Source organism: Cricetulus griseus, chromosome X (genome assembly GCF_003668045.3).
Source record: "Cricetulus griseus strain 17A/GY chromosome X, alternate assembly CriGri-PICRH-1.0, whole genome shotgun sequence".
Lineage (NCBI taxonomy): Eukaryota > Metazoa > Chordata > Mammalia > Rodentia > Cricetidae > Cricetulus > Cricetulus griseus.
In genome coordinates, this window is record NC_048604.1 from 41,499,014 (window position 1) to 41,521,068 (window position 22,055).

The following is a 22,055-nucleotide window of genomic DNA, read 5'->3' on the forward strand; positions in this document are numbered from 1 at the left end:
TAAATCCAAAGCCTGCTGAGGCTACATTGTGAAATCAAGACTACTTGAGAACCTTAATGAAATCTTGTCTTAAATAAGTTAAAAGCTATGGATTTAGCTCAGTGGTATAGTGCTTGCCTACCATGGGATAAGGCTTCAATAAATCTCAAATATCACAAAATAAAGTAAAATAGAAAGGTAAAACAAAAAATGAGAGAATTCATTTTCACTCGAATTTCATTTCGAGTGGTTCTCCCCCTGTGAGTCACAACCCCTTTGAGGGTAGAACGACCCTTTCACAAGGGACACCTATGAACACCAGAAAATACAGATACTTACATTTCAATTCATAACAGTAACAAAATTACAGTTATTACATAGCAACGAAAGTAATTTTATGGTTGGTGGTCCCCACAGATTGAGGAACTGTATTAAAGGGTCCCAGCATTAGGAAGGTTGAGAACCACTGCTCAAAGAACATAAATATGTTTTCTTTAGGGACAAAGGATTTCTAAAAATCAAAAACCTGTTTTCATATGAAAATGGGAAGAATTTTAGAAGAATATATTAAAATGATAAATGACAAAATCTTTTGTTTTCCTTAGCTTCTCTAAAAGGCAATAGATTGATTAAATAAAGACAGCACTGTATTAACAGACTTGTTGTATATGGAGATGAGAAAGGAATGGTACAAGTGCCATGAAGGACAGGACTGAAGAATTTGATATACTCTATGCCAAGGTATGTGTGAAGTGGCAAAGTGTTGCTTAAAGGCAGACTTAGGCTACTTAAGATGCCTATTGAAACTTAAGGTTACGACTTAAAAGGTTTAAAAATAACTGAAATATAAGCTCAAGTATAACCAGAGAAGACTAAATAGAGCACATGCAATGAATGGAAGATAAACATGGAAGTTACTACTACTAATCGAAATGTACCAAATGGGATAAAGGACATGTCCTGAATACACCAATTAAAACACATAAAGTCAATGCAAAACAGGTCCTGAGTACATATTGTCGATAAAAACTTAACTAGTTTATTAAGCAGGTCTTCACAATGTTGCCTGGACTGGTCACATACTTCTAGACTCCTCTGGTCCCAGCATGCTGAGGAGCTGATACTATGGGGCCTGCTCTCACACCCAGCTAACAAGACTATCTTAAATATGAAGACAGCCAAATTGAAAGATAAGGGATGATGAAGATGTATGTGAATAAAAGAAAGCTGTACTTTCTATTAATTTCAGTAAAGTGAATTTCAGAATCAGGATGATTATTATAGATAGAAACAGGCATTACAGGTAATAAATGTGTCAGTTATCTAGACATAATAATCCTTAAATTGTATTCACTTAACAACAAAACATCAAAATAGGAGACACAAAACTGCTAAAGCTACAAATAGCAATAGATAAATCCACCTCTATTTTTGGAGATGTCATAAAACTGTCAGCAGTCAATAGATTAAGCTTCCAGAAGGTTGGTAAGTATTCAGTAAATCTGAAAATCACTAGTAAAATCAACTTGAAGGAATTGGCATTAATGAGATAGTCTCTGCAGTATCCCACATTATAGGCCAGAAAGTACGCCTTGAACTAGTACCTAGCAAAACAAAGATGGCTGGGAAATTGTCAAATCTAAGGAGATTAAACAATATATGTATAAATAAAACATGGATCAAAGAACTCTAGAGGGAAATTAAACATAGCTTGAATTATATCAACATGAAAATAAACCTATATTATTTAGTTAAGCTTCAATATCAATGTTCAGGTGGCATTCGATAGATACATATTGCATGATGTAATTAATATCTAAGGATGGGACGTTAGGGAACAGGAGATGATGGGAATACTAACAACCTAAATGGAAGATGTATGAAAATCTTTATGAAAATTGACTATGTTGTAAGTTAATTTAAAAACATAATTTTGCTGGGTATTGTACCACATGTTTTTCAACTCAGGACTTGGAAGGTAGATGCAGGCAGAATCTGTGAGTTTGAGGCCAGCCTGGTCTATATAGCAGTGTTCAGGACAGCTACTGCTGCATAGTGAGACCCTGTCTCAAAACAAACAAACAAACAAAAAACAAAAAATAACAACAACAAAACCCAAACCACAAAAAGTAAAACAAAATACAAAACTTAAAAGGTAACCTGAATGGAGGTACCTTGCATAGGTGGAAATGTCAGAAGCCTTCATAGACTCACTTGTTTTTCTGCTAACTACAGCCACATCTAAAAATACTGACTTGGCTGATTGCAACTAAGGTTTGGTGCAATGTTTTGAGTATTCAGGTTGTAACTTAAAGCTCAAGGCAACAGTAATAAGAATCCAGTATCAGGCTCTATAAGGATAGAGCAGCTTCTAACCTAACTGCTCAATTAATTTACTTCTTGGTTACACATACATGTAAGCAGTTAGTCATTCTCTCTCCCTCCCCCATTTCCTCTCTCCAGAGCATTGACATCCTTTCCTTTCTAGATACAGTAACTGTTATGGGAGAGAAAATATGAGATAAGATGGCAGTTAAGAGCATGCACTTGATTCCATTCGATTTTGCTGTGACTTTCAAACTATTCTATACAGTATAACAGTGTGATCTAGTAATACTCAAGGAAAAGAACATTTAAAGGGATGGGATGTAGCTCACGGGTCCTTCTCATGAATAGCATGTGGAATTCCCTGAATTTGATCTCTATAGCCACATAAAGAAAGTAGCCCCTGAATTTGGGTAGCTGTAGTGGCACGCACCTTAAATCCTAGCTCTTCAGAGGCAGATATAGGTGGATCTCTCTGAGTTCAAGGCCAGCCTGGTCTACAAAATAGCCAGGGCTACACCCCTTCTCAAAAACAAAACCAAAATTGACTTCAGAATTAAAATTGGATGCTTCTCATCAAATTATTTTACTTTTGCAAAGCTTATTTTGCTCACTATGAAGCTGAAGTTACCACATAAACTGCAGAGATTAATTTGCTGTAATTTTGTCACAGCGATGTTTATAAATTAACAATTCAGTTTCAATAAACAGGAAATTCTCTATTATATGTATACATACTTATTCACATAAAACAAGGGGAGAAGGGGAGAAGGGGAGAAGGGGAGAGGGGAGAACAGGAGGACTGAGACAGGGGAGGGCAAGAAAGGAGATTCCTTGATAGAGAGAGTCAGTACAGGTTTGGAGAGAGGTCTGGCACAGGGAAAATGTTAGGGGATCCACCGGGATGACCCCAACTAAGAATCTAGGCAGTGGTGGAGAAACTGCCTTTGATGCCCTTCCCCTATAATGAGATTGATGACTACGTTGGTTGCCATTCTTAGAGCCTTCATCCAGTAGCTGATTGAAGCAGAAACAGGCACCCACAGCTAAGCACTGAACCATACTCCTGGAATCCAGTTGCAGAGAGGGAGAAGGGATGAGCAAAGGAGCCAAGACGGGGCTGGAGAAAACCACAGTAACAGTTGACCTGACCTAGTGAGAGCATGGAGACCCTAGTCATAAAGCTGGGGAAACACCATTGGACTGGACCAAGCCCTCTAAATGTGGGTGCCAGCTAGGAGGCCTGGGCAGTCTATGGGACCTCTAACAGTGGAGCCAGTGTTTATCCCTAGAGCACAAATGGACTTTGGGAGCCCATTCCCTATGGAGGGACACTATTGCAGCACAGATATGGGAAGGAGGGACGGGGCCCTCCCCCAAATGATGTGAAGGACTTTGATGGTAGACGGCCTCACTATCCCTGCGGAGTGGGTGGGGGTGGGTTGGGGAGTTGGTGGGGAACATGGTAGGATGGGATGATGGGAGGGTGAGGGAATGGGGAGAATGATAGATAACTAAGAGTGCTTCTAAATTAAAAATATTTAAAACACATACATGTACTCATATGTGGTGCTTTACAGTGAAGAGATTCAATATGTTTGTAGCATAGTGAATATTTTTTTAGAACATTTGGCTTTCTAGAGGGACATTAAAATCAGGAAAATTTATTTAAAATCCATTGCCTTTGGGCATTTATATTAATATCCTTTCTTCATATTGAGTGTATTTTGGAGGAAGGTCTATGCAATCCAGTAGACATAGCTTATAATATTAACCTTTTAAGTAGCTGGGATGACACATGTATGTGACCCTCTGGCTGAAAACAAAATCAAGCTTTTTTTTCTAATCACTGGACTCAGGAAGCAGAAGCAGGAGGAATAGAAGATCAAAGTTATGGCAGGCTCTAATAGCAATACCCTGTGTCAAGAAACACCACCTACACTACCAAAGCTTCTTTTTCTTCTCTTTACTTTTTATTCTTATCAGTCAGGTATATATTATATAATGAGCAATACATAATATTGTATAATGTGTTCCCACCACATCCTTCCTCTTTTCTCACCCCTCCTAATTCCACTTCTTCACCACTTTCCATTCTACTTGTGCCCATTTCCCCCATGATATTTTCATTTCTACTTTTGCTTAATATATTTGTTCATGATTTTACTTGACTCTATGAAATCTACAAATGATGTATGAGAGAAAAATATGATGAATGTCTTTTTGAGACTGGCTTAATTCACTTATTCTTTTGACATTCTTCCCTATCTATATATATATATATATATATATATATAATATATATATATATATATATGAGACACACATACACAAGCATGTGGATATGAATGTATACTTGTGTCTGTGTGTGTCTTTGTATGTATGTGGGTAAGTCAGAACTTCACATTGGAGAAGCCAAAGATTGATGTCCCTATGTCTTCCTCAATAACTCTGCAACTTCTTTTTATTAAAACAATTTATTAACCAATTATATGAGATTAGAATTACCAAGGTGCCAGTAGTAGAGATTAAGACAGAAGCATTGCTCAGTGTGTACACAGTACGATAGGAGAAATATATATATATATATATCATCAATCAGTAAATGGAAATATACATGGTATCAACAAGGGAACAGACTACATTGGTTAGATGCAAGCCAGAATAAATGACTAAGAAGGGAAGATCAAGACTCTAATAGCATCCCCATCAGAAAGGCCACCTCTGCATGCTAAAGAGTGGATACCCCCCTCCATATGCTCTGTTTTCTTCTGTATTCTATGTTCTCTGTGTCTGATTCATATCCTGTATTTCTTTTTCTCTCTGTTAAGCATTATCTTTCTTGTTCATTTGTTATGATAAATCTTTTTGCCAAAAGCCGCTGAGCCCCACTGCCACGTGTGCACTTTACGCCAGCTGCCCACCCAAGTTAGGGCCCAAATTAATACACAGAGAGACTTGTATTAGGTTCAGTGCTGTTTGGCCAATGACTAGGATTCTCATCTGTTAGCTCAGTCTCAATTACCTTATAAGACTTATCTTATTGGACACCTTATTGGCATCCCTCCTTGCCGGTGGCTCACATCCTGCCGCTGGAGGAGGAAGGGGAAAAGGGGACACTTCCTGTTTCCTCGCTTAGATATGAGTCTCCTTGCTATGTCACTTCCTGCCTGGATCACCACTTATCTACTACATTTCCCAGAAGCCTCTTTGACTCCTAGTCCTGTCCAACTTGCTGCCATTGGCCAAACAGAACTTTATTTAACAGTCAATAAGATAAACATACACAGTACATTCCCCGTCATTCATTTTTTATTAATTTATTTTTTACATCCCAATCCCAGTCCCCACTCCCTCATTTCCTTCCACTCCCTGCATTCCCCCCTCCTCCCATCTGCTCTACTGAGAGGGTAAGGCCTCCCCTAGGAAGTCTACTAAGTCTGTACCATCATCCAGTTGAGGCAGGACCAAGGAACCTCTTCACCCCCAGACCCCTGTGTCTTGGCTAGGCAAGGTGTCTCTCTGTATAGAATGGGCTCCACTAAGTCAGTTTGTACATTAGTTCAACTTCTTTTTTGAGACATGGACTCCCACTGGACCTGGAACTCACTGGTTCAGCTAGAGTAGCTGGCCAGCAAACTATAGTGATTTTCCTGTTGCCTTCTCCTGTGTTGTGATGAATTCAGGAACTCAGGTTTCTGAAGAAAGCAAGCAGTTTACCAACAGACCTACCTCCCCAGTGCCCCTACTCTTATTTACCTCCCTCCCTAGAATCCTTCTCTCCCTTGGTCCTACTCTTGGATATCAATAGCACCACCTTCATCCAGTTGTGGCAATCAAATTCTCCCAAGAGTAAAATGCCTGTGAGACAATCACTAACTAAATAGGAAGATACTGAAAATTGAGATGAAAAATAGAGCTTTCAATTACAAATCTGAGGGAGTTAACAAAGACTTAGTAAATATAATATAAATTTCAGGCATTTATCCCTTCAAGTCGTCTATTATATGAAATTTTTATATATGTTTTCAATACCCATAGAGCATAAGAAAATTAAATGCAGTAAGAATTAATTTTAAAATAATAAGACAATATTCTTTAATGTTGCAATTATATTACAATCTTGCAGTTATTCTTAATAATGTATGCAATGGGATCATGATACTAAATATTCCTTGTGTCTTTCACCCCTAGGCCATCTACATGGTGATACATACTACTCTCAAGCCACAGCCTCTGATTACTCATTTCAAACAAGATGGTGATATTTTGGGTGGAAACCAGCCTATGGTTTTCTGCTATGCCCAAAGAAGTCTAAGTATCATTATATGTAACAGAAAAACTGAGCTCAGGATTCATGTTCCTCAAACATGAGCTTATAGCACCACTTAGTGGTTTACATAGTTCATAGACGCAGGTCTAAGAATGATTTGAAAAAGGTTCAAGTGGTGCTAAGACTAAAGACTGCTTCTATCTTCTACATTTGGTCTAACACTACTTAAAACAAGCTACAGTAGAACCATAATATCCAAATAGCAAATAGTTGTCCCATGAGAGCCCAGATGAGAATCATGTTCACCCTTGTCAGCTATCAGTTAGGTAACTTCTCTGTATTGCCCTATACTACACCATTCCAACAACTAGAATTAAACCAGTAGGGGAGTTATAGAAAGGACCATCAAATATTTGGATAAAGAAGCTTTGACTAAAGAGACATTCTTCAATCATACCATGTAGAATACAGAAGCAGGACTTTCTCAGGAGATAGGAGTTTCCCAATATTATATCTAAAATAATACTTAGGTTTTGGAAATAATTTTGAAAATTAAAAACAATAAGAAAGCTACCCCTCTGCCCTCTGCCCCCTGCTTGAGGTGAGTGTGGGTTTTGCTGGGGCCCAACTTCCACCATCCCCACATTAGAACTTCCTGGACCTGCTCCTTGTGTAGTGGACCTACCCTGGTAGGACTGACCACCTGGAGTCTGGGCACACCTCAGTCTTGCCCCACCCTTCTGCCCTCTGCTCTCTGCCCTCTGCCCTCTGCTCTCTGCCCTCTGCTTGAAGTAAGTGTGGACTCTGTTTGGACCCAACTCCTGCCATCTACCCATAGAAGTTCCTGGGACTGTTCTGCATGTACTGGACCTGTCCTGGCAGGAAGGGCCACCCAGAGTCTGGCCACACCTCAGTCTTGCCCCCCCTCTGTCCCCTGCCCTCTGCTTGAGGTGAATGTGGGCTCTGCTCTTACCCAACTCCTGCCATCAACTCCTGGGAACTTCATGGGTCTGCGCCAAATATAGTGGACCTGCCCCGGTAGGACTGACCACCTGGAGTCTGGCCACACCTCAGTCTTGGCCCCCCTCCGCCATCTGCCCTCTGCCCTACTCCCTCTGCTTGAGGTGATTGTAGACTCTGCTCAGGCCCAACTCCTGCCATCCCCTCCTTGGAACTTGCTGGATCTGCTCCACCTGTAATGGACCCACCCCAACAGGATGGACCACCTTGAGTGTGGCCACACCTCAGTCTTGGTAACCCCTACCCCTTCACCCTCCACTTGAGTATTGGTCTGCCTATGCCAACAGGAGACAAGAGGAAGGGGAGAGACCTCACCTGTACCCACTCGAGGAAGGGATGGGAAGACAACAGCATAAGAACACACTCAACAATAGAGAGAACAATATGATACCACCAGAATGTAGGGACTCCACACCAGCAAGATCTGAACATTCCAACACAGATGAAGCAGAAGAGATGACTTAAAAAACAACTTTATGCAGATATTAGAGATCCTGAAAGAGGAAACAAGAAAATCCCTTAAAGAAATGGAAGAAAAAACAAACAAAAATACAGGAAATGGAGGGAAAGACAAAGCAAAAGAATTCAAGAAATAAAGAAATCGTTTAAAGAATGCAAGAAAGCCAAGAAAACACAACCAAACAAGTGAAGGAAACAATTCAAATAGTTCAAGGCTTGAAAGCTGAAATAGAAACAATAAAGCAAATACAGAATGAGGGGATGTTGGAAATAGAAAAGGTGGGTAAACAATCAGGAAGTACACATGTAAGTATAACCAATAGAATTCAAGATATGGAGGAGAGAATCTCAGGAGTTGAAGACTCACTAGAGGAAATACAGTCATCGACCAAAGAAAATCTGAAGTCCAACAAATCCCAATAACAAAATATCCAGGAAATATGGGACACCATGAGAAGGCCAAACCTAAGAGTAATAGGTATAGAAGAAGGTGAAGAACTACAGTTCAAAGGTACAGAAAACATATTCAACAAAATCATAGAGGAAAACTTCCCCAACCTACAGAAGGATATGCCTATGAAAATACAAGAAGCTTACAGAACACCAAATAGACTGGACCATAAAAAGAACTCCCCTCAACACATAATAATCAAAACACCAAACTTACAGAATAAAGAAAAAATATTAATAGCTGATGGGGATGTCCTTCTGTGGGGATCATGACAAAACACAGAATTCTGGCAGTAGTCGTCTATGACTGAATCATCTCAGCTGTTTTGCATGTAGGATGAGTTGGGTCACTTCTTCAGGGGGTCTTGCTTGATCAAACCATATTAGTCTACAGTTTTTCATTTTCTGTGAAAACACAAGCAAGAAATCTTTTCCCAAGTAGCCTGTCTTTGACTTCAATTTTGAAGTCAAAGCATTTTTAAAATGTATAAGTTGGATTACTTCAGCAGCACTTATAATTAAATGTATTGTAGCAGCTGTAGCTCTTTCCTCAGAAATCAAACAATTTAAAGACAACAATCTAGCATATAGTATCCAGACTCTCTGTGTATTTTCCATCTTTATGTGGCTTTCTTTATTATTCTATTTCTTTTACTTCCTTGTGTTTTTTCCCTAGACAGGGTTTCTCTGTGGAAATCTGCCTGCCTCTGCTTCTGGAGTGCTGGGATTAAAGGCATGTGCCACCACACCCAGCTACTCTATTTCTCCTCTTTTTAAAGAACACTTTATCTTATTTCTTTTTCGATCGCAAGCCTAGGTATATTTTTAAACACACTGTAAACCTTTAGAGGTTTTTCTTCATCTTAATCTATCTTTATTGTAAATCTTTACCTTTTTCTGGCCCCGGAGTCTTTTATCTGTTAAACAACACTGCTAAAATCAAAGAAGCGATATTTTTAGCTGCTGTCTTTCCAAGATGGCGGCGGGGGGGGTATGCTTACTACCAGCACTGAGAGCTGTGCTCACTGCCTTGGTCTATGCTGCTATCAAGAAGCAGGCTGCCGGCTTGGAGATGTGGTCACTGCCACAGCCAGCCACTCCAACACGCCATCCAATTATCAGCAGGGCATCTTAAGTGCCCTGCGGTTTTTGCTGCTTATGCTGAGTCAGGAAACCTCTCTTAAAGGGGCCACTCAAGTCTCTGCTTGTCTGTAGCAAAACAGAGCCCACCTGAGAAAATGCTGCTACCAAGAAGTTGTGCTTGTCTCTGTTCTTTTGCTCTGTTCTTTTGCTTTTATGAAGTTTATGTGGAAGTTTGTAACATTACTGCCAGCGGCCTGGGTTCTGCCACCCCTTGACTAGTCTCGGGAAAGCAGCTCGAGGTGCCTGGTGGCTCACAGTGGTGAGATTGCAGAATCCTACCCCCTAGAACTCTCAAGGGCATGTCCCATGAGCATGGGACAGCAGGGGCATATAGGAGCTGCTTCGATGCTGTGCAGCAGCATGACAGGGTGGGCTGCGGAGGCAGGTTCTTCGCTTCCTCTGGGAACCTTGGGGCGTGGGGTGATCCCGCTCACTGACACCATTTTCCAACGATAAGTCTTTCCACCTTCTGTGTTTTATCATGATCTCTATAGCATGGACATTGCCCCCAAGCAGCAGGAAGCAGTTTGGAATGAATGACGCCCAAATCTCAAATACTGTTTATAAATGTTTATTTTCATTTAAATGGAGTTGGTTATACATGGTAATGAAAATCCTTTTTTTATTTAGACAGAAAAGAGGAGATGATGGAGGAGGTCCTTCTGTGTATATGTTTATCTTATTGGTTGTTGAATAAAGCATTGTTGGCCAATAGGGGAGCAAGATAGGTGGGGCTAGGAGTCAGGGAGAATTCCGGGAAATGTAGGAAAGAGAAGTCTGGTGATTCAGGCAGGAAGTTACATAGCAGGCAGATTCAGAATTTAAGCAAGGAGAAGCGGGAAGTCATTCTCTTGCTCTTCCTCTTCCTCCTACTCTCTGCTCTGGAGCCACCATGTGATCCCGGGAAGAGTACACCAGCGGAAGGCATCCTTGATAAGATAAGTTTTATAAAAATATAGATTTATGATAATTAAGACTGAGCTAGCATATAAGAAATCCTAGTCAATTGGCCTTCTAGCAGCATTGTAAATAATATAAGTCCCTGTGTATTATTTGGGGCCATAACTCGGTGGGCAGAACTCAGGTGGCTGGCAGAAAGATTTATCATTACAAATAGCAGCAAAGGAAAAAAGGAAAAAGGCCAAGTAACATATAAAGGCAGACATATCAGAATTACACTCGACTTCTCAATGGAAACTCTGAAAGCCAGAAGGTCCTAGATAGATGTTCTACAAACTGTAAGGGAACATGGATGCCACCCAGACTGCTATACCCAGCAAAGCTTTCAATCACTTTAGACAGAGAATACAAGATATTCCATGACAAAACCAGATTTAAAAAATACATATCCATAAATCCAACCCTACAGAAAGTACTGGAAAGAAAACTCAAACCCAAGGAAGACAACTACACTCAACAAAAATATAGGCTATAGATAATCCCACTTTATCAAACACCAAAAGAAAAAAGGGGGGAAATCCACACACAATAACACCACCACCAATAACAAATCTAAAACAAACAAGAATTAACAATCAATGGTCATTACTATCCCTCATTCTCCATGTTCTTAACTTGCCTATAAAAAGACACAGGCTAACGGAGTGGATATGAAGACAGAATCCATCCTCCTGCTGCATACCAGAAACACATCTCAATGTCAAAGGCAGTTGTTACCTCAGAGTAAAGGGTTGGGAAAAGATCTTCCAATCAAATGGACCCAAGAAATAAGCAGGTATAGCAATCCTAATATCTATCAATTTAGACTTGAAACTAAAATCAATCAAAGGGATGAAGAAGGTCATTTCCTTTTCACCAAGGAAATGTCCATCAAGACGAAGTGTCAATTCTGAACATCTACGCCCCAAATACAAAGGCACCCACATTCCTAAAAGAAACATTACTAAAGCTCAAATCACACATAAAACCTCACACAGTTATAGTGGGAGACTTAAGTACCCAACTCTCATCACTAGACAGGACCACCAGACAGAAACTTCACTAAAAAACAAAGGAATTAACAGAATTTATGACACAATTGGAATTAACAGACATCTATATATCATTCCATCCAAACACAAAAGAATATACCTTCTTCTCAACACCACATGGAACCTTCTCGAAAATCAACCACATTCTTACTCTGCAACATACCAAACCTCAAGAGATACAAAAAAAAAAAGACTGGAATAACCTCCTGTATCGTATCAGATCACCATGGTTTAAAGTTAGAATTCAACAACACAAATTGCAGAAACCCTACAAACTCAGAGAAGTCGAATAATGCACAATTGCACCATTCCTAGGTCAAGGAAGAAATAAAAAAAAAGAAATCTAAGACTTCCTAGAATTCAACAAGAATGAAGATACAACATACTCAAAGTCATGGGACACTTTGAAAGCAGTGCTAAGAAGAAAGTTCATAGAACTAAGTGCCCACATGAAGAAACTGGAGAATAGTCACACTAGAGAATTAACTGCACATCTGAAAGCCTAGAACAAATGGAAGCAAACTTTCCCCGGAGGAGTAGACGCCAGGAAATAATCAAACTGAGGGCTGAAATCAATAAAGCAGAAATTAGGAAAACATTACAAAGACTCAATGAAAAAAAGAGTTGGTTTTTTGAGAAAGTCAACAAGATAGACAAACCTTTATCCAAACTAACCAAACAGAGAGAGAGAGAGAGAGAGAGAGAGAGAGAGAGAGAGAGAGAGAGAGAGAGAGAGAGAGAGAGAGAACAAGTTCAAGAGCATGGCTCACCTGGTGCAAACCTGAGAACCCATGACCCATGTAAAGATGGAAGGAGAAAATTTGATTCCACACAATTGTCATTTGATCTCTACAAATGTCATACTGATATCCACAAATGACATATCACAGGGGTGTATTGGCACACTCATGCCCCCTACATCATACAAAAAATAACAAAATCTTTTAAAAGGATAAACACTCATCATAAAGACCATAGCAAATCAAATCATTATCCCAACTCTAGTTCTTGAACGGAATGAGAGAAGACTAGCTTCTTCCCTTACTCTGAGCTGAACTGTGGCCGTCCTACATTCCACGTGCTTATAATAGGGGAGCCTAAAGAGGGGCCATGCTCCAACATTTGAAGACAAATGCCCTCAGTTTCTGGTGTTAAACAACTTGTTATTTTAAGCAGTTTAGACAGGTATTTGCATATACAAGCAAGCACATTCTTTGAAATGAAGCCCATTATATAACCTTACTTAACCTTGTAGGTGATAAACAGTGACGAATGCAGAACTGGATATGTCAAATGTTACCAGTGTGTGCACATGCATAGAGACCAGTAAGAAAAAGATGTACTTGTTGGGGAAAATAGCTACCTTCCACTTCACTTGCCTCTCATGACTTATTTCTGCTCTCAACTCTAATTCAAGAAGAAAATACCATATTTCCTAACTCACGCTATCTGGTAAGTACCAGGAGAGCTAATGACAACTAAACATGTCATAGAGGCATGTGTGGCTCTGCTGCAGCAATGGAGGATTCTGTGCTCTCTTTTTGTTCCTCACCATACCCAAGGCATTCCATTCCATTCCATTCATTCATTCATTTGGTCAGTTTTTTTTTTTGAGGGCATGTGATTGTGTGTGCAGTGTTATGTACCTGTGTGCATTCTATCAAGTGTGCTCACCTATGTGCTTATGGAGGTCAGAAGAAGGTCTTCTTGTTCAGGTGTCTTGTTCTAACATTCCCCACCTTATTCCCTTGATTCAGGGTCTCTCACTGAACTTGGAGCTAGGCTGGCATCTAGCAAACCATGAAGCTACTCCTGACTCTCCCCGCCATGTCTTGATTTTACATGAGTGGTTAGAATTTCAACTCAGGTCTTAATACTTGCACAGTATGTGTTCTTACCAACTGAGCCATCTCTTTAGCCCTCACCAACCATACCTATGGTTTTAATATTAAACAGTGGGATTTAATGCCAAGCGAGTATAAGCTTATCCTCCAACAACCGACAAGTACATGAAAACTTGGATTTCTTAATGATTGTTCTGAAAATGATGTTTTTGAATAGTATTGATCTTCATTTCTTTTCAGTTCTAGGAATGCCACACTGATGGGGAATGTACTGTGTATGTTTATCTTATTGATTGTTTAATAAAATACTGTTTGACCAATGAGACAGCAAGTTAGATGGGACTAGGAGTCAAAGAGGATTCTGGGAAATGTAGTAGAGAAGTGGTGATCAAGGCAGGAAGTGACATAGCAAGGAGACTCATATTTAAGCGAAGGAGAAACAGGAAGGGCCCTTTTTTCCCCTTGCTCCTCCTCCAGCAGCACAATGTGAGCCACCGGCAAGGAGGGACGCCAATAAGGCGTCCAATAAGGTAAGTCTTATAAAATATATAGGTTTATGATAATTAAGACTGAACTAACAGATGAGAATCCTAGTCATTGGCCAAGCAGCATTGTACCTAATACAAGTTTCTGTGTATTCATTTGGCCCTAACTCAGGCAGGCGGCTGGCGTAAAGCACACATGTGGCGGTGGTGCTCAGGTGGCTTTTGGCAGAAAGATTTATTGTAACACCACACCTTTTGAATTTACAATCCCAAAAGAATCCACAGAAATGAAGCTGGTTGCATGATCACCCACATCCAGTAACTCATCACTCAGGTTTCTGTATTCAAGATCAGGAAAGTCAATAATTCATAAAGCTGTATGGGGTAGTCTGTCATTGAGGTTCTAATGGAGCGAATATATATTTATTCATTTTCCCTACAACTCATGGAGAGGTACTTAAAAATCTTAGGCATTTAAGGGGTTATATATTGGAATATGAATCTTTTTAAAAGTCTAAGTCCATTGTCATGATTATATTGGGTTATTCTTAAAAGTGAATAGAAAGAGATGCTTAATTGTACATGGGATGGGATGGGGTACAGACAGAATTAAAGGATTTACTGGAGAAAGCTTCATTGGGAGTGGGAAAGACTAAGAGGAACTGCAGTTTGCAAAGCTGAAGGAACCCATATGTCCACAAGACCCAGGGAAGCAGTAGGGCCAATTGGATCTGACCCAAGGTATTTGGGCACCTAGCCCAAAGACTCTCATGGATATTCATGCCCAGGAAACCCCCAAACCACTTAAAGAAATCAAGTATCTATTTGGATGAGTGCAGATAATAGACCAGTGGGGAAATAACAAATGTAGTCCTTATTTTACCAGCTTGTCTTATAATTTAATTTTGCCTATGGAAAAGAAGTATATTCTGGTAATTCAATCAGTTTTGAACTCCATTATATTGGTTGCTATTTCAACTCAAGAGACTCATCTTTCACATATGGAATGTTTGTTTTAGTGGCTTCCTCATTAAAACTAATTTAGTTACTAGAAAGGAACCTTCAATGAATGCATGGAATATATTTGTTTATAGTAACATAAAATTTGTGGATGAAAACGTATTCAAAACATACTGAAAACTTTTGAAGACACTTAAACATATCTCAGGATGCTACAATATAATTTGTGACAAACACCACATACAAATGTTTGTATGAAATCAGAAATTAAATGTCTTATTTTTGTGATGTTCGATGTAGCAAGTCTTGAATTATATAAAAGTTTAGTGGCCTCCCTTTTGTTTCTTTTCAAGGTAAATAATAAACTAAGAAATTAAATAGTGACCTATTTAAAATTGCAGGTTTGTGAGGATCTTTTGGAATGAACGAAAATGTGTCATATCCATGCAATCACTGATCGAATGATACATTGATGAAACAGCAAACACATCTCTGAATTTTAAGTGGTTGAAAATAAAAGAGGATGTAGGATAATCTCAGCCTCCCATGGCTGATGCCCCCAATTTTCCTTTATCTCATGCATTTATTGAGCATTTTCCCTGTGACAGGTACCAAATGAGGTACTTTAACTTATGGAGTGGTAAAGCTATAAGACAGCTCTGAATCTGATTTTTCCATTTGTCTACAGCATTGACCAGCTTCTGAAAACATAAATCCATATAAATTCATTTTATTTCCTCTGGACCTACTATTTGGAATCAGGCCAATATATTTCTGAATGTACACAACATGTAACAATGCCATGATTATGCTGTCATTTGTTTTCTATTATGAGCTTTTACAAACCCCTTTTTGATTGCTAATTAACTATAAATATGTACTCTCCTCTTTGGATAAGGTTCCTACTTTTCATTCACCACCAGACATGAAGATACTGGGATGAAATATGAGGGAAGGTAGTATTAAAATTTGGCTGGGTTTACCCATACCAAATGACTCTATATATGTGTGTCCACCAGAGTTCCATGTGTACCCAAAATGTGTCATACTCTATCCTATGTGATTCTATACCTACATGCCCCACATACCTAGAAAAAGCCCTATTAGGTTCTAATTTCACAGATTATTTTGCTAGGATATTGTGTGTGCGTGTGTATGTTTCCTGTATGTGTCCATGTGCACTTGGAGGGCATAAATCAACACTGGACATCTTCTTCAGTTGCTTGACACCTTATTTTTTTGCCATACTGAACTGGAATCTCTGAATTGGCCATACTGGCTGGCTAGCAAGCTCCAAGAATCCACTTGTCACCCCTTTCCCAGCACTGGGTTTGTACCAGTTTTATTAGTGCTTTGGGACTCTACACTGACACTTTCATTCTTGAAAGACAAGCTCTTCACTGACTCATAGTCCACTCTACAGAAAAAAAACCTCTTTATTAGATAAATACGTCTTTCCTTAACCAGAACCATACAACAGAGAGACCCTTGATTATCTCCTAATGGGTAGATTCTTACCTACTTTAAGGAAATTATTCCTGAAATGAGCCCAAATTCCAAGACATTGTGCTTGTGTATACCAATAATGACACCAATCAATAATTGAAAATTTTTATTTAAGAAGCCAATCAATAATTCATTACAGAGTTTCTGATCAAACAATTAGTCCAAAGATGAATTCCATACAAGTTGAATGTAAGTGATTCAAACAGGCACATATCTTGAAACAAATCAAAACATATGTAAAAGATCCCATTGAGAGTGTGTGGCATTATTTCTTATCTTGTGGAGACTGTCTCAGATGAATGAATTGTGTTCTGTGTGTTTGTGCATGTTTGTGTGTCCCTGTGTATGCATGTGGTGTGTGTGTGTGGATGCACGCGCGGGCGCGTATGTGTGTGTGTTATGTGTGTTACATGTGTGTGAGAGAGAAAGGGAGCCTGATGGTGGGAGGGAAGGTGGGAGGGAGAGGAAAAGACGAGAAGGGAGGAAGGGAAGGAAGGAGAGAGGGAGGGAGGGAGGGAAGGAGGGAGGGAGGGAGGGAAAGAGCAATCAGAGGATAACATCCAGTGTCATCCTTAGCAATAACATCCACCTGTTTGGAGACAGGGTCTCTTACTGGCCAGAATCTTTCCAATTAGTTTTGACTAGCTGGCAAGCAAGCTCCAGAAATCTACTTGTCTACCTTTCTTCAGCACAGGGATTCAAAGTATCCACTACCATGACTGGAATTTTTATGTGATTTCTGGGGATTGAATTTAGAGCATCTGGCCTGGGCTTTACTAATCTAGCTATCTGTCCAGCCCTCAAATAGATGAAAACATCACTTGGTTTTCAATTTATCTCAAGAAGTATTTAATCTTTGCATTCTAAGTTTTGGGTGAAGGGATGGGAGTGTATGAGAGATACTGCTTTGCTTATTTTATTGCTTTGATGGTTTTTGCTTCTTGCTCTTGCTCTTAGCATCTTACTTTGAACTCATTCAGAAATTTTGTTATCAGCCCTATTCTTTTAGCACTTTCTAGTTTCCAAACATTTCACATGATATCATTTATTACAAGTGATTTGGTAACAACAAAACCGAATCCACCATGAAATCAAACCATATTCTCACCAGTGCTGCTTATAACCTGCCAGAATGTTCATGCTTCAAACCATAATTCTAGTTACACTGGCTTTCAGGGGTGCCTCTCCACACTTTTGTGATGTGCTGGGCCTTCTAGGTACAGTTCCAAGGTATAGTACATAGTCATTCCTTCTATTACAACGTATAATGACTATGAAATGACATTGTTCCACCTTTCTGATTCACCTGCCGATGTTATATAGAGACCACATAGATTAACACCTAAATTGGAAATATTCATTAGTGACACTGATTACTAATGAATTACTTCAAATATTTTGTACCTTCCTACTTGACCACCCAAGGTTTAAAGCTCCCTTTTCCTTGCTAGGTGCCGAACTTTTTCATTAACACACTAGCCTTCAAAGCACGGGATTGCATTGGCAATCTGTCCTGTGTGGTTGCTTTGGGACAACTTTGTAGATTCTGATATTTCCTGTGCTTGCTGGAATAACTGCCACAAAGAACAATGGGAGTTGAGTTGCTAAAATAGTTTTTAAAATGTATTACTGCCTTAAACATATGTTTGTAAGATAAAACTTGTTATAAGCTTAACTTTGAGTAAATATTATGAAGAAAAAAATTCTTAAAAGGCTTTTCCTACATACTACTTAAATGAGAAAAAAATTCAGAAATTCAAACATAGCAAGCTCCATTTGCTCAGCGATGAGGTACTTGCACCAGGTTCCCCATGGCCTTTGGTGTACAATTTTTTTTAAAAAGAAAACTACTTCTAAGGTATTGATTTGACATTAAAGTTTGTTTATTGAAAATAACTAGTGAACTTAAGAAAGTAATTTGAATTGTAAACACTCAAGGATAAGCCAGTTTTAGGATCACATTATGGTGTCACAGTAACAGCAATGTGAGTCACATTTAATTTGTAGACTCAGGTTCTCCTATAATCTCAACACTGAGCCACTACACACTTGATAGAAGCCATAAGGAAAATCCAAATCTTCCTTTCTGGCACAAAGTTTCCAGGAAATGATGTACTATAAGGAAATCACACGAAGTCAGCTGCTTTCTGTTTTGGTTAACCAGGTAGTTTAAAAATCATTATCCCACTAGCAAAGTCTTCAGACTTTAGAAACAGAACTAGAGGACTCACTGAGGTATACTTTGTGGTTGGTTCTGCAGCTTTTTCTCTTGCCCCAGAACTAACCATGGCATTGAGGATGGATAGGTATAAATCATGCTTTCTTATCAGGTAGCGGTTACCATAGGTGAACAACTATCACCTATTTTTTTGGCGTCTATAAAATATTTGGGTATGGACTAGCATGAATTTCACTATTCCAATTTTGTAGACTTTTATATCCAATGAATGTTATCTTTTAAAGACTTATGATTTACTTGCCTACAACAAATGACTAAATTTGAGATTATTGCTTGATTACTTTCATTTCTGTTTGTAGTGATAGAAATGTGAGAATGTATTAGCTATCAATGTTCTTTTCATTTTGCCACATTGTTTTGTTTAATAACTGGAAGGGCATTTTATATAGTTTAATATACGACTGGGAAATATTCGGTGCTGTCTGATGGTAATAGTATTGGCTAGATAATAAACTTCAGAACTCAGCCAATCATGGGAACAGAATTTGACGCCTACTTTGAAGTATTGAAAAAAATCTTTCTACAGTACATGTGTATTGGAGTTCAGTCCTGTATTCAAATTGGTAAATATATTGTTTGGTAGATTGTAAAAATGGCTATTGCACACCTTTGGGGCTTCAGGAAAGGGGAAGCAAACATGTGAGGTTTTCTTCTTTCCTTCTAATATGGAGAAAACCAGTTGAACAAGGGGTAGAAAAAAATCACAGTTGGTCTCCAACTGTGGATTCATTGTGAAAAAGAACTGGATGACATAACCCCCTTGATTACTGCAATTTTCCTTGTACATGCAGGTTGTTCAACCTTAGTCTGGGCAATAAAAATCATTAGGTTTCTGTGTCTTAATCTAACATTTGCTTGGAAATTACATATTTATTGTTTTTTTTTAAAGCTTACTTAGGGCCAATTCAATTGTAGTGTAATTTATAACAGGTTTCTTTACTCCATGTTGTAAATCTGAATACAGATACTGTCCAAACTGTCCTAAGAGTAATGTCTGAATTCACAGTAACAAAAGTTACAAAGTTAGTGCAAAAGATATTGTACACCATTGGAGTACATAGAGCTTGCTATAGTTAACTTTAGTTATAAAGCTGAATTTCTCATTGAAACTATTATGTGCTACATTAAAAGCCTCTGGTTAAAGTGTTTCTAATGGTAAAACTGAAATGTTAGGATGCAATTGCATGTATGTGATGGATGCAAATGTAGGAAATCATCGGGACCATTTAAACAGCATAACTTCTTTGGAGCTCTTCAAGTTTTCCAAGGGTCATAAAGTAAACCCGGCTGTGGTGATTGTTCAGTATGGAAGTAAAGAACAGCTTTAAAAAAGAGAGAAAAGCATTATCAGTGAATTTGTAATCCATTTTAGCTAGATAATTCATAAACAAAAGTGTACAGTAATAAAAGTATGATTTGGTATAATTAAAATATTAAGCCATCTTGTTTGGAACAACTTTGCTCTATTTTAAGGAATATAAATTTGATTAGTTTGGAATTTACATTACATATTTCACAGCAACCCTCTCACCACAGTCTATGTAATTAGTTTGGCTTTGTTTTTACTTTTAAAATCTGTCCTTTGAGACTTTCGTCCATCCACACAATGAATTATGATCACATGATCACTTGGTCAATTCCCTCCGGACCCCCTCAACATGTTCCCTCCCATCTTCATGTTCTCTTTTTAAAAATTATAACCCACTTGGGCCAAGCAGTGCTGACCATATGGGCACAGGTGGAAGGCCATGTACAGAACATTGGAAGCTACCAGTGCCCTCCACAAAGAATAATGATTTTTCTTCCCTTAGTGACTACTATATTTATTGTAGGTAGTTTTCACCAGCTGAAGTTGCTTATTAGTTTTGGTTAACAACACTTTATTTTAGTTGAGCAAAGGTGACACCAATGGACATGCCACATTGGATTGGGGAAATCTCACAAGACCTCAACTCTACACACAAAACTACAGGCAATGGAGGAAAGCTGGGAGCTGGGATCAGGAGAGGTGGTCTTCCCCAGGGAAGAGCACACCAATTAGCTGTCCAGTGCCAAAAGGTCAGCCATGGATATCTATATACACACAACAGTATGTGGAATAAACAGGTTATATTTAGGAATATATGTGTATACATATATGCATTGCAATAACAATTACTGAAAAAGGGACTATGAATTTGAATGACTGGGATGAGTATACTGGAGAATTTGTAGGGAAGAAAGGGGATTAAATTTTCTACTTTATATGATGTCAAGTCATTTCACTGAAATAAAAAAGAAAATTTCTATATCTTCTTAAATATAAGCAGAAGTGGCAAGTGACGGAAAAAATGTTTTCTTGCATTAAAAAATTTTGAATTAGAATAAATTTGTTTTTATTTTTTGAGATTATAATTGAATTGCAACATTTCCTCCTTTCCTTGGTACAATGTGTTAAACCCAATGGGATAGAGAGGAACATGTATGAACATGTGTTTTTCCATAATAAGGAAAATCAGAACAGAGCACAGACATAAATATCAAAAAGAAGACAAAGATTTTTTACACCATCAAAAGTTATACTTAGTAGGCTATTCTGATGGTGATGAGTGTAAAATAAATCAACTACCCTTAACACATTTTATGTGCCAAGTCCTCTCTAACATGCTTACTGCACACATATTATGTAAAATTTTTACCTTTGCTCATCCAAAAGTTATTAATTGTTCCACCTTAGAGATAAAGGGATTAAGTGGTTTTTTTATTTTTAAATATTAAACAAGGGTTGGTAATGTGGCCCAATTGTACAGTGTTTGCATGGCACATGTGTGCAGTCCAGGGTTCCATGCCCAGAATTCTCCCATCCCCTGACAAAAGAAAAATACTAAAGATCCATTAAACTTCTCTGGTTCTCACATCTTGTTAGGTGACAGAGCCAGAACTGCAACCCCAAACTCTGACCTCAAACTCTGGTTCTTAGCATTACATTGCAAAATTGGGCAACTTTCCTTGACATGAAGTGATTTTGCCATGATTTCTCTTATATTAGCTTGAATTCTGTGTAATCCTTAATCATGATGCTTAATCCTATTATTTCTTTCAAGTATTATTTCTTAATATACTAACTTAGGTGATAAACTTTCCTACCTAGCTATTTTAATAGTTAACACTGATCAAATTTCACAGAAAATTTCCAAGTCTCAATTTTAGTTTTCTTTCCTGTAAAATAGTCATCATTATAACTATGTGTGAGGATAAATTTAGACAGCTTCTAAAATAGCAAGCATAAAGCCTAACATATAATTATATATTCAACAACATTGGTCAGAACCCTAATAAAATTCCCATGTATTCTGTCTCTCACATATCTTGGTATGTATCATAGGAATGGTACCAGCCTAC

At 38.5% G+C, this 22,055-nt stretch overlaps 1 protein-coding gene across 1 annotated transcript in view; it reads right to left on the minus strand.

The window, feature by feature from the left end:
- Window positions 1–19,900: 19,900 nt before the first annotated feature.
- The window catches only part of Nrk (Nik related kinase), a 95,860-nt gene continuing 93,705 nt past the window's right edge, over window positions 19,901–22,055 (minus strand). The window contains exon 29 of the mRNA XM_035450262.1: window positions 19,901–19,996. Coding sequence (XP_035306153.1) covers window positions 19,901–19,996 — 96 coding nt within the window. The remainder of the gene's footprint in view (window positions 19,997–22,055) is intronic.